Source organism: Lonchura striata, chromosome 37 (genome assembly GCF_046129695.1).
Source record: "Lonchura striata isolate bLonStr1 chromosome 37, bLonStr1.mat, whole genome shotgun sequence".
In the NCBI taxonomy this organism is placed as follows: Eukaryota; Metazoa; Chordata; class Aves; order Passeriformes; family Estrildidae; genus Lonchura; species Lonchura striata.
Genome location: NC_134639.1, coordinates 1 through 12,690, shown reverse-complemented (window position 1 = coordinate 12,690; position 12,690 = coordinate 1). Strand labels below are relative to the sequence as shown.

General features: G+C 62.0%; 1 protein-coding gene across 1 annotated transcript in view; it reads right to left on the bottom strand.

Annotated features, from left to right (window-relative positions):
* Window positions 1-8,673, bottom strand: part of LOC110483038 (potassium-transporting ATPase alpha chain 1) — a 32,338-nt gene extending 23,665 nt beyond the window's left edge. The window contains exons 1-7 of the mRNA XM_077789810.1: window positions 8,547-8,673; window positions 7,301-7,414; window positions 6,228-6,362; window positions 5,356-5,473; window positions 4,219-4,487; window positions 1,462-1,660; window positions 244-353 (exon numbers count right to left, since the gene is read on the bottom strand). Coding sequence (XP_077645936.1) covers window positions 244-353; window positions 1,462-1,660; window positions 4,219-4,487; window positions 5,356-5,473; window positions 6,228-6,362; window positions 7,301-7,414; window positions 8,547-8,624 — 1,023 coding nt within the window. The 5' untranslated portion in view covers window positions 8,625-8,673. The remainder of the gene's footprint in view (window positions 1-243; window positions 354-1,461; window positions 1,661-4,218; window positions 4,488-5,355; window positions 5,474-6,227; window positions 6,363-7,300; window positions 7,415-8,546) is intronic.
* Between the last annotated feature and the right edge of the window lie 4,017 nt (window positions 8,674-12,690).

Below are 12,690 nucleotides of genomic sequence, written 5' to 3'. Positions count from 1 at the left end.
AAACCAGTCCCTCCCAGTCCCTCCCAGTATAAACCAGTATAACCCAGTATAAACCAGTCCAAACCAGTATAAACCAGTATAACCCAGCCCAAACCAGTATAAACCAGTCCCTCCCAGTCCCTCCCAGTCCAAACCAGTATAACCCAGTATAAACCAGTCCAAACCAGTCCAAACCACTATAACCCAGTATAAACCAGTCCCTCCCAGTCCAAACCAGTATAACCCAGTATAAACCAGTCCCACCTGTGCCACGGGCACGCCGTCCTGGCCGGGTTTGAACTGGGCGCGGTTGCAGAGCGTGATCACCTGGCTGAGCAGCGGCCACGAGGCCGAGCGCTGCTCGAAGGCCGCACCTGGCACAGGTGGGCACGGGTGAGACCAGGTGTGCCCAGGTGTGCCCAGGTGTGTCCCAGGTGTACCCAGGTGTGCCCAGGTGTGTCCCAGGTGTGCCCAGGTGTGTCCCAGGTGCCCCCAGGTGTGCCCCAGGTGTGCCCAGGTGTGCCCCAGGTGTGTTACAACTGCCCCCAGGTGTACCCAGGTGCACCCAGGTGCGCCCAGGTGTGCTTAGGTATGTCCCAGGTGTGCCCAGGTGTGCCCCAGGTGTGCCCAGGTGTGTTACAACTGCCCCCAGGTGTACCCAGGTGCACCCAGGTGCGCCCAGGTGTGCCCAGGTATGTCCCAGGTGTACCCAGGTGTGTCCCAGGTGTGCCCAGGTGTGCCCAGGTATGTCCCAGGTGTGCCCAGGTGTGCCCAGGTGTGCCCAGGTGTGCCCCTGGTGTGCCCAGGTGCCCCCAGGTATGTCCCAGGTGTGCACAGAATCCCCTCAGGTGTGCTCAGGTCCCTTCCAGCTGCCCCCAGGTGTGCCCAGGTGGGACTCAGACCCCCCCCAGCTGTGCCCACGTGTCCCCAGGTGCCCCCAGGTGTGCCCAGGTGCCCCCAGGTGTGCCCAGGTGGGACTCAGACCCCCCCCAGCTGTGCCCAGGTGTCTCCAGGTGCCCCCAGGTGCCCCCAGCTGTGCCCAGGCATCCCCAGGTATGTCCCTGGTTTGCCCAGGTGCCCCCAGGTGTGCCCAGGTGTCCCCAATTGTCCCCAGGTGCCCCCCAGGTGCCCACAGGTGTGCCCAGGTACCCTCAGGTGTGCCCCCAGGTGTGCCCAGGTGCCCGCAGGTGTGCCCAGATACCCTCAGGTGTGTCCCCAGGTGTCCCCAGGTGCCCCCAGGTGTCTCCAGGTGCCCCCAGGTGTGCCCAGGTGTGCCCAGGTACCCTCAGGTGTGTCCCCAGGTGTCCCCAGGTGTCCCCAGGTGCGCCCAGGTGTGCCCCCACCCCTCCCCAGGTGCCCCCAGGTGTGCCCAGGTGTCCCCAATTGTCCCCAGGTGTCCCCAATTGTCCCCAGGTGCACCCAGGTGTGCCCCCACCCCTCCCCAGGTGCCCCCAGGTGTGCCCAGGTGCGCCCATCCCTCACCGGACTGGTCCTCGGTGGTGTCGGCGGCGAGCACCTGCCCGTCCAGCCACAGGTGGGCCACGGCCATGCGGTTCTGGGTGAGGGTCCCGGTCTTGTCGGAGCAGATGACCGAGGTGGAGCCCAGCGTCTCCACGGCCTCCAGGTTCTTCACCACGCAGCTGCGGCGCGCCAGGCGCTTGGCCGTCAGCGACAGGCACACCTGGCCAGGTGAGGGCACACCTGGCCAGGTGAGGGGCACCCCCGCAGGTGAGGGGTTTCTTCGGCTGTCCCACCCTGACCCACTCAGGTTGTGGTGGGACCCCGTAAAGACGTCGGGGTTTTCACCTTGAGCTTCATAAAATCCTCATGGTGTCACCTGTGCCCAGGTGTTCTCACCTGCCAGGTGTCCCTCACCTGCCCCTTGACCTCCCACATTGTGGTGGGACCCCATAAAGACGTCAGGGTTTTCACCTTGAGCTTCATAAAATCCTCATGGTGTCACCTGTGCCCAGGTGTTCTCACCTGCCAGGTGTCCCTCACCTGCCCCTTGACCTCCACATTGTGGTGGGACCCCATAAAGACGTTGAGGTTTTCACCTTGAGATTCATAAAATCCTCATGGTGTCACCTGCACCCAGGTGTTCTCACCTGCCGGGTGTCCCTCACCTGCCCCTTGACCTCCCACATTGTGGTGGGAACCCATAAAGACGTCGGGGTTTTCACCTTGAGCTTCATAAAATCCTCATGGTGTCACCTGTGCTCAGGTGTTCTAACCTGTCCTCACCTGTCCTCACCTGCCAGGTGTTCCTCACCTGCCCCTTGACCTCCCACATTGTGGTGGGACCCCGTAAAGACGTCGGGGTTTTCACCTGGAGCTGCATCAGTCCTGATGGTGTCACCTGTGCCCAGGTGTTCTCACCTGTTCTCACCTGCCAGGTGTTCCTCACCTGCCCCTTGACCTCCCACACTGTGGTGGGACCCCATAAAGACGTTGGGGTTTTCACCTGGAGCTTCATCAGTCCTGATGGTGTCACCTGCGCCCAGGTGTTCTCACCTGTTCTCACCTGCCAGGTGTCCCTCACCTGCCCCTTGACCTCCACACTGTGGTGGGACCCCATAAAGACGTCGGGGTTTTCACCTTGAGCTTCATAAAATCCTCATGGTGTCACCTGTGCTCAGGTGTTCTAACCTGTCCTCACCTGTCCTCACCTGCCAGGTGACCCCCACCTGTCTCCTTGACCTCCCACATTGTGGTGGAACCCACGAGGACCTCAAGACCTCCATGAAGACCCCTCAAACCCCTCAGAACTTCTGGTAGAACCCATAAAAACCTCAAATGTTCCTCCACAAGCTCCAACCCCCCCCAGGTGTCTCCACCTGCCCCCACCTGTCTCCCAGACCTTCCACATTGTGATGGAACCCATGAGGACCTCAAAAACCTTTGGTAGAACCCATAAAAACCTCAAACGTTCCTCAACGCCTCCACAAACCCCAACCCCCCAGGTGTCCCCAGGTGTCTCCAGGTGTCTCCTTGACCTCCCACATTGTGGTGGAACCCATGAGGACCTCAGATCTTCCACAGCTTTTGGTAGAACCCATAAAAACCTCAAATGTTCCTCAACGCCTCCACAAACCCCAACGCCCACAGGTGTCCCCAGGTGCGCCCAGGTGCCACCTGCCCGTACCGTGACGGTGGCCAGCAGCCCCTCGGGCACGTAGGCCACCACGATGGCCATGAAGAGCTCCTCAAACCCCCAGAACTTTTGGTAGAACCCATAAAAACCTCAAACGTTCCTCAACGCCTCCACAAACACCCTCCAGGTGTCCCCAGGTGTCTCCACCTGCCCCCACCTGTCTCCCAGACCTTCCACATTGTGATGGAACCCACGAGGACCTCAAAAACCTTTGGTAGAACCCATAAAAACCTCAAACGTTCCTCCACAAGCTCCAACCCCCCCCAGGTGCACCCAGGTGTCTCCAGGTGTCTCCTTGACCTCCCACATTGTGATGGAACCCACGAGGACCTCAAGACCTCCATGAAGACCCCTCAAACCCCTCAGAACTTCTGGTAGAACCCATAAAAACCTCAAACGTTCCTCCACAAGCTCCAACCCCCCCCAGGTGCGCCCAGGTGTCTCCAGGTGTCTCCTTGACCTCCCACATTGTGATGGAACCCATGAGAACCTCAAAAACCTTTGGTAGAACCCATAAAAACCTCAAACGTTCCTCAACGCCTCCACAAGCTCCAACCCCTCCAGGTGTCCCCAGGTGTCCCCAGGTGCCACCTGCCCGTACCGTGACGGTGGCCAGCAGCCCCTCGGGCACGTAGGCCACCACGATGGCCATGAAGAGCTCCCCAAACCCCCAGAACTTTTGGTAGAACCCATAAAAACCTCAAACGTTCCTCAACGCCTCCACAAACCCCAACCCCTCCAGGTGTCCCCAGGTGTCTCCACCTGCCCCCACCTGTCTCCCAGACCTTCTACATTGTGATGGAACCCATGAGAACCTCAAAAACCTTTGGTAGAACCCATAAAAACCTCAAACGTTCCTCCACAAACCCCAACCCCTCCAGGTGTCCCCAGGTGTCTCCACCTGTCTCCCAGACCTTCCACATTGTGATGGAACCCACGAGGACCTCAAGACCTCCATGAAGACCCCTCAAACCCCTCAGAACTTTTGGTAGAACCCATAAAAACCTCAAACGTTCCTCAACACCTCCACAAGCTCCAACCCCTCCAGGTGTCCCCAGGTGCGCCCAGGTGCCACCTGCCCGTACCGTGACGGTGGCCAGCAGCCCCTCGGGCACGTAGGCCACCACGATGGCCATGAAGAAGACCATGGCGCGCAGCAGGGGGTAGCCGATGAGCATGGCCACCACGAAGAAGGTGGCGCCGAAGAAGACGGCCAGGCCGGCGATGATGTCCACGAAGTGCTCGATCTCCACCGCGATCGGCGTCTTCTCGTTCTCCACGCCCGAGGCCAGGCTGGCGATGCGCCCGATCACCGTGCGCTCGCCCGTGCCGATCACCAGCCCCGTGGCCGTACCTGCGCCCGCAGGTGAGGTGAGGCGAGGAGCACGGTGGGACACGGGGGGGACCGGGTGGGACACGGGGGGGACCAGGTGGGACCAGGTGGGACACGGGTGGGACCAGGTGGGACCAGGTGGGACCAGGTGGGACACGGGTGGGACCAGGTGGGACCAGGTGGGACCTGGGTGGGACCAGGTGGGACCTGGGTGGGACCAGGTGGGACCAGGTGGGACACGGGTGGGACCAGGTGGGACCGGGTGGGACCAGGTGGGACCCAGGTGTGCCCAGGTGGGACCAGGTGGGACCAGGTGGGGACCAGGTGGGACCAGGTGGGACTCAGACCCTCCCAGGTGGGACCCGGGTGGGACCAGGTGGGACCAGGTGGGACCCTGACCTCCAGGTGAGATCCAGGTGTGCCCAGGTGGGACCCGGGTGGGACCAGGTGGGACCAGGTGGGACCCAGGTGGGACCCAGGTGGGACCAAGGTGGGACCAGGTGGGACTCAGACCCCCCCAGGTGTGCCCAGGTGTGCCCAGGTGGGACACAGGTGGGACCACGACCACCAGGTGAGACCCAGGTGTGCCCCAGGTGGGACCCAGACCCCCCCCAGGTGTGCCCAGGTGTGCCCAGGTGGGACACAGGTGGGACCCAGGTGTGCCCAGGTGGGACCAGGTGTGCCCAAGTGTGACCCTGACCTCCAGATGAGATCCAGGTGTGCCCAGGTGGGACTCAGACCCCCCCCAGGTGTGCCCAGGTGTGCCCAGGTGGGACCCAGACCCCCCCAGGTGCGCCCAGGTGCGCCCAGGTGCCCCAGGTGTGCCCAGGTGGGACTCAGACCCCCCCAGGTGTGCCCAGGTGCCCCAGGTGTGCCCAGGTGCGCCCACCTTCCAGGCACATGGTGGAGAAGAAGGCGATGTTGCGCGTCTCCAGGTGCGACTCGTGGGTGCACTCAGGTGAGCGCGTCTGCGGCTCCGACTCCCCGGTCAGCGACGAGTTGTCCACCTGGGCGGGGCCCCGCCCGCGCCTCAGCGCCCAGGTGTGCCCAGGTGTGCCCAGGTGTGCCCAGGTGTGCCCAGGTGCCCCCCAGCAGCCCCCAGGTGTGCCCAGGTGTGCCCAGGTCCCCACCCAGCTCTCCCCAGGTGTGCCCAGGTACCCCCCAGGTGTGCCCAGGTGTGCCCAGGTGTGTTCCTATCCCTCTCAGGTGTGCCCAGGTGTGCCCAGGTGCCCCCAGGTGTGCCCAGGTGTGCCCCCAGGTACCCTCAGGTGTGCCCAGGTGTGCTCCTATCCCTCTCAGGTGTACCCAGGTGCCCCCAGGTGTGCCCAGGTGTGTTCCTATCCCTCTCAGCTATCCCCAGGTGCCCCCAGGTGTGCCCAGGTGCCCCCAGGTGTGCCCCAGGTGTGCCCAGGTGTGCTCAGGTGTGTTCCTATCCCTCTCAGGTGTGCCCAGGTGTTCCCCCAGGTGCCCCCAGGTGTGCCCAGGTGTGTTCCTATCCCTCTCAGGTGTGCCCCCAGGTGTGCCCAGGTGTGTTCCTATCCCTCTCAGGTGTTCCCAGGTGCCCCCAGGTGTGTGCCCAGCTGCCCCCAGGTGCCCCCAGGTGCGCCCAGCTGTGCCCAGGTGTGTTCCTATCCCTCTCAGGTGCCCCCAGGTGCGCCCAGGTACCCCCAGGTACCCCCAGGTGCCCCCAGGTACCCCCAGGTGTGCCCAGGTACCCCCAGGTACCCCCAGGTGTGCCCAGGTGCGCCCAGGTGCGCCCACCTTGCAGCCCTGCGCCGCCAGCACGCGGATGTCGGCCGGGACTCGGTCGCCGCCCTTGATCTCCACCAGGTCGCCGCGCACGAGCTCGGCCGCGTTCACCTGCAGCGTCTGCCCCGCCCGCACCACCGTGGCTTGCTGCGCGCCATGCAAATGAGGGTTCAGGTATGCAAATGAGGCGCCCCGGCATGCAAATGAGGGTTCAGGTATGCAAATGAGGCGCCCCGGCATGCAAATGAGGGTTCAGGTATGCAAATGAGGCGCCCCGGCATGCAAATGAGGGTTCAGGTATGCAAATGAGGCGCCCCGGCATGCAAATGAGGGTTCAGGTATGCAAATGAGGCACCCCGGCATGCAAATGAGGCACCCCGGGGAGAGGACGGGGACTCAGGTATGCAAATGAGGCCCCCAGGTGAGAGGATGGGGACTCAGGTATGCAAATGAGGGGCCCGGTATGCAAATGAGGCCCCCAGGTGATGGAATGGGGACTCAGGGTTCACACCCAGGCTCACGCCCAGGTGTGCCCAGGTGTGCCCAGGTGTGCCCAGGTGTGCCAGGTGTGCCCAGGTGTATCCCCAGGTGCACCAGGCGTGCCCAGGTGTGTGCCCAGGTGCACCAGGTGTGCCCAGGTATCCCCAGGTGTGCCCAGGTATGCCCAGGTGTATCCCCAGGTGTACCCAGGTGTTCCAGGCGTGCCCAGGTGTGTGCCCAGGTGTGCCAGGTGTGCCCAGGTATCCCCAGGTGTATCCCCAGGTGTACCCAGGTGTGCCCAGGCCTGCCCAGGTGTATCCCCAGGTGTGCCAGGCACGCCCAGGTGTGTGCCCAGGTGCGCCAGGTGTGCCCAGGTGTATCCCCAGGTGCGCCAGGCCTGCCCAGGTGTGTGCCCAGGTGTGCCAGGTGTGCCCAGGTGTATCCCCAGGTGTTCCAGGTGTGCCCAGGTGTGTGCCCAGGTGCGCCAGGTGTGCCCAGGTGTATCCCCAGGTGTTCCAGGCGCGCCCAGGTGTGTGCCCAGGTGTATCCCCAGGTGTTCCAGGCGTGCCCAGGTGCGTGCCCAGGTGCGCCAGGTGCGCGCTCACCTGCGGGACCAGGCTGCGGAAGCTGGCGATGATGTTGGTGCTCTTGAACTCCTGGTAGTAGCCGAAGCAGCCGGTGACCACCACGACGGCCATGAGGGCCACGGCCAGGTACAGCTGCGCACAGGTGAGCCAGGTGAGCGCCCGGCCGCGCCCAGGTGCGCCCAGGTGTGCCCAGGTGTGCCCAGGTGGGTTAGAGCTGCCTCCATGTGTGCCCAGGTGGGTTAGAACTGCCCTCAGGTGTGCCCAGGTGTGCCCAGGTGTGTTCTAACTGCCTTCAGGTGTGCCCAGGTGTATCCCAGGTGTGCCCAGGTGTGCCCAGGTGTACTTTAGCTGCCCCCAGGTGTGTCCAGGTGCGCCCAGGTATACTTTAACAGCCTCCAGGTGTGCCCAGGTATATCCTAGGTGTATTCCAGGTGCACCCTGGTGCCCAAACCCCAACATTTCCCCAATCTGCCTCAGTTTCCCTCCGTTTTTCCCCATTTTCTCCCCATTTTTTCCCCGTTTTTCCCCCAATTTCCCCCTCCGGGTGCCCCCAGGTGTGCCCAGGTGTGCCCAGGTGTATCCCAGGTGTGCCCAGGTGTATCCTAGGTGTATTCCAGGTGCACCCTGGTGCCCAAACCCCAACATTTCCCCAATCTGCCTCAGTTTCCCTCCGTTTTTCCCCGTTTTTCCCCATTTTTTCCCCGTTTTTCCCCCAGTTTCCCCCTCCGGGTGCCCCCAGGTGTGCCCAGGTGTGCCCAGGTGCGCCCAGGTGTGTGACTCACGTTATCGGAGCTGCCTCGGTCGCCCTCGCCGCGCTGGACGCCGTAGGCGATCAGGCAGATACCCGCCCCGTGTGTGCCCAGGTGTGCCCAGGTGTGCCCAGGTGTACTTTAACAGCCCCCAGGTGTGCCCAGGTGCCCCCAGCTGCGCCCTGGTGCCCAAACCCCAACATTTCCCCAATCTGCCTCAGTTTCCCTCCATTTTTCCCCCATTTCTCCCCATTTTTTCCCCGTTTTTCCCCCTCCGGGTGCCCCCAGGTGTGCCCAGGTGTGCCCAGGTGTATCCCAGGTGTGCCCAGGTGTGTGACTCACGTTATCGGAGCTGCCTCGGTCGCCCTCGCCGCGCTGGACGCCGTAGGCGATCAGGCAGATACCCGCCCCGTGTGTGCCCAGGTGTGCCCAGGTGTATCCCAATTGTATCCCAGGTGTGCCCAGGTGTGCCCAGGTGTGCCCAGGTGTGCCCAGGTGTGCCCAGGTGCACTCACGTTATCGGAGCTGCCTCGGTCGCCCTCGCCGCGCTGGACGCCGTAGGCGATCAGGCAGATGACCGCGGCCACCCACATCAGGCACTGCAGGCCCCCGGCCAGCTGCCGGCCGAAGCGGACGCAGCCCGGCGTGCCCCGCGGCGGCCGCAGCGCGTTGGGCCCGTCCCGCGCCAGCCGGGCGGCCGCCTCGGCCTCGGACAGGCCCTGCGGACAGCGAGAGTGGTCACTCAGTGGTCACTCAGTGGGCAGTGGTCACTCAATGGTCAGTGGTCACTCAGTGGTCACTCAGTGGTCACTCAGTGGTCAGTGGTCACTCAGTGGTCACTCAGTGGTCACTCAGTGGTCATTGGTCACTCAGTGGTCACTCAGTGGTCACTCAGGGTCACTCAGTGGTCATTGGTCACTCAATGGTCAGTGGTCACTCAGTGGTCAGTGGTCACTCAGTGGTCATTGGGCCCGTCCCGCGCCAGCCGGGCGGCCGCCTCGGCCTCGGACAGGCCCTGCGGACGGGGCAGTGGTCACTCAGTGGTCACTCAGTGGTCACTCAGTGGGCAGTGGTCACTCAGTGGTCACTCAGTGGTCACTCAGTGGTCACTCATTGGGCAGTGGTCATTCAGTGGTCACTCAGTGGTCAGTGGTCACTCAGTGGTCACTCAGTGGTCACTCAGTGGTCACTCATTGGTCACTCAGTGGTCAGTGGTCACTCAGTGGTCAGTGGTCACTCAGTGGTCACTCAGTGGTCATTGGTCACTTAGTGGTCACTCAGTGGTCACTCAGTGGGCAGTGGTCACTCAGTGGTCACTCAGTGGTCAGTGGTCACTCAGTGGTCACTCAGTGGTCACTCAGTGGTCATTGGGCCCGTCCCGCGCCAGCCGGGCGGCCGCCTCGGCCTCGGACAGGCCCTGCGGACGGGGCAGTGGTCACTCAGTGGTCACTCATGGTCACTCAGTGGTCACTCAGTGGGCAGTGGTCACTCAGTGGTCACTCAGTGGGCAGTGGTCACTCAGTGGGCAGTGGTCACTCAGTGCTCACTCAGTGGTCAGTGGTCACTCAGTGGTCACTCAGTGGTCACTCAGTGGTCAGTGGTCACTCGGTGGTCATTGGGCCGTCCCGCGCCAGCCGGGCGGCCGCCTCGGCCTCGGACAGGCCCTGCGGACGGGGCAGTGGTCACTCATGGGCACTCAGTGGTCATTGGTCACTCAGTGGTCACTCAGTGGTCACTCAGTGGTCACTCAGTGGTCACTCAGTGGTCATTGGGCCCGTCCCGCGCCAGCCGGGCGGCCGCCTCGGCCTCGGACAGGCCCTGCGGACAGCGGTCACTCAGTGGTCACTCAGTGGTCACTCAGGGGTCACTCAGGGGTCACTCAGTGGTCACTCAGTGGGCAGTGGTCACTCAGTGGTCACTCAGTGGTCAGCGGTCACTCAGTGGTCACTCATGGTCACTCAGTGGTCACTCATGGTCACTCAGTGGTCACTCAGTGGTCATTGGTCACTCAGTGGTCACTCAGTGGTCATTGGGCCCGTCCCGCACCAGCCGGGCGGCCGCCTCGGCCTCGGACAGGCCCTGCGGACAGCGGTCACTCAGTGGGCAGTGGTCACTCAGTGGTCACTCAGTGGTCACTCAGTGGGCAGTGGTCACTCAGTGGTCAGTGGTCACTCAGTGGTCACTCAGTGGTCAGAGGTCACTCAGTGGTCATTGGTCACTCAGTGGTCACTCAGTGGTCACTCAGTGGTCAGTGGTCACTCAGTGGGCAGCGGTCACTCAGTGGTCACTCAGTGGTCATTGGTCACTCAGTGGTCAGTGGTCACTCAGTGGGCAGCGGTCACTCAGTGGTCACTCAGTGGTCACTCAGTGGTCATTGGTCACTCAGTGGTCAGTGGTCACTCAGTGGTCACTCAGTGGTCACTCAGTGGTCATTGGTCACTCAGTGGTCATTGGTCACTCAGTGGTCACTCAGTGGTCATTCAGGGTCACTCAGTGGTCATTGGTCACTCAGTGGTCACTCAGTGGTCACTCAGTGGGCAGTGGTCACTCAGGGTCACTCAGGGTCACTCAGTGGTCACTCAGTGGTCACTCGGTGGTCATTGGGCCCGTCCCGCGCCAGCTGGGCGACTGCCTCGGCCTCGGACAGGCCCTGCGGACGGGGCAGTGGTCACTCAGTGGTCACTCAGTGGTCACTGGTCACTCAGTGGTCACTCAGTGGTCACTCAGTGGTCACTGGTCACTCAGTGGTCACTCAGTGGTCACTCAGTGGTCAGTGGTCACTCAGTGGTCATTGGGCCCGTCCTGCACCAGCTGGGCGGCCGCCTCGGCCTCGGACAGGCCCTGCGGACAGCGGTCACTCAGTGGGCAGTGTCACTCATTGGTCACTCAGTGGTCATTCAGTGGTCAGTGGTCACTCAGTGGTCACTCAGTGGTCACTCAGTGGTCACTCAGTGGTCATTGGGCCCGTCCCGCGCCAGCCGGGCGGCCGCCTCGGCCTCGGACAGGCCCTGCGGACGGGGCAGTGGTCACTCAGTGGTCAGTGGTCAGTGGTCACTCAGTGGTCACTCAGTGGTCACTCAGTGGTCACTGGTCACTCAGTGGTCACTCAGTGGTCAGTGGTCACTCAGGGTCACTCAGTGGTCATTCAGTGGTCAGTGGTCACTCAGTGGGCAGTGGTCACTCAGTGGTCACTCATTGGTCACTCGTGGTCACTCAGTGGTCACTCAGTGGTCACTCAGTGGTCATTGGGCCCATCCCGCGCCAGCCGGGCGGCCGCCTCGGCCTCGGACAGGCCCTGCGGACAGCGGTCACTCAGTGGTCACTCAGTGGTCACTCAGTGGTCACTCAGTGGTCAGTGGTCACTCAGTGGTCAGTGCTCACTCAGGGTCACTCAGTGGTCACTCAGTGGTCAGTGGTCACTCAGTGGTCACTCAGTGGTCACTCAGTGGTCACTCAGTGGTCAGTGGTCACTCAGTGGTCAGTGGTCACTCATGGTCACTCAGTGGTCACTCAGTGGGCAGTGGTCACTCAGTGGTCACTCAGTGGTCAGTGGTCACTCAGTGGGCAGTGGTCACTCAGTGCTCACTCAGTGGTCAGTGGTCACTCAGTGGTCACTCAGTGGTCACTCAGTGGTCAGTGGTCACTCGGTGGTCATTGGGCCCGTCCCGCGCCAGCCGGGCGGCCGCCTCGGCCTCGGACAGGCCCTGCGGACAGTGGTCACTCAGTGGTCATTCAGTGGGCAGTGGTCACTCAGTGGTCACTCAGTGGGCAGTGGTCACTCAGGGTCACTCACTGGTCACTCAGTGGTCACTCAGTGGGCAGTGGTCACTCAGTGGTCACTCAGTGGTCATTGGTCACTCAGTGGTCACTCAGTGGTCAGTGGTCATTGGTCACTCATGGTCACTCATTGGTCACTCGTGGTCACTCTCACCTTGGTGACGCTCGTGCCGTATTTGATCTCGAGCTCCTTCACGTCCAGTTTGTGATCATCCTGCGGGCACCAGTACAGACCAGTATGGACCAGTATGGACCAGTAAAAACCAGTATGGACCAGTAAAAACCAGTATGGACCAGTATGGACCAGTATGGACCAGTATGGACCAGTATGGACCAGTAAAAACCAGTATGGACCAGTATGGACCAGTATGGACCAGAATGGACCAGTATGGACCAGTATGGACCAGTAAAAACCAGTACGGACCAGTAAAAACCAGTACGGACCAGTACAGACAAGTCCAAACCAGTAACCCCACCCCCCAAACCAGTATAAACAGTGTAAACCAGTAACCCAAACCCCAAACCAGTATAAACCAGTCCCTCCCAGTTTAAACCATTATAAACCAGTATAAGCCTTTAACCCCATTCCCAAACCAGTTCCTCCCAGTTCCCTCCCAGTAAAAACCAGTCCAGACCAGTAACCCGACCCCAAAACCAGTATGAACCAGTACAAACCAGTAACCCCAGTCCCTCCCAGTATAAACCTTACAAACCAGTACAAACCAGTTCCTCCCATTCCCTCCCAGTCCCTCCCAGTTCCCTCCCAGCCCATCCCAGTCCCTCCCAGTCCCTCCCAGTCCATCCCAGTTCCCTCCCAGTTCCCTCCCAGTTTATCCCAGTCCCTCCAGTTCCCTCCCAGTTCCCTCCCAGTTCATCCCAGTT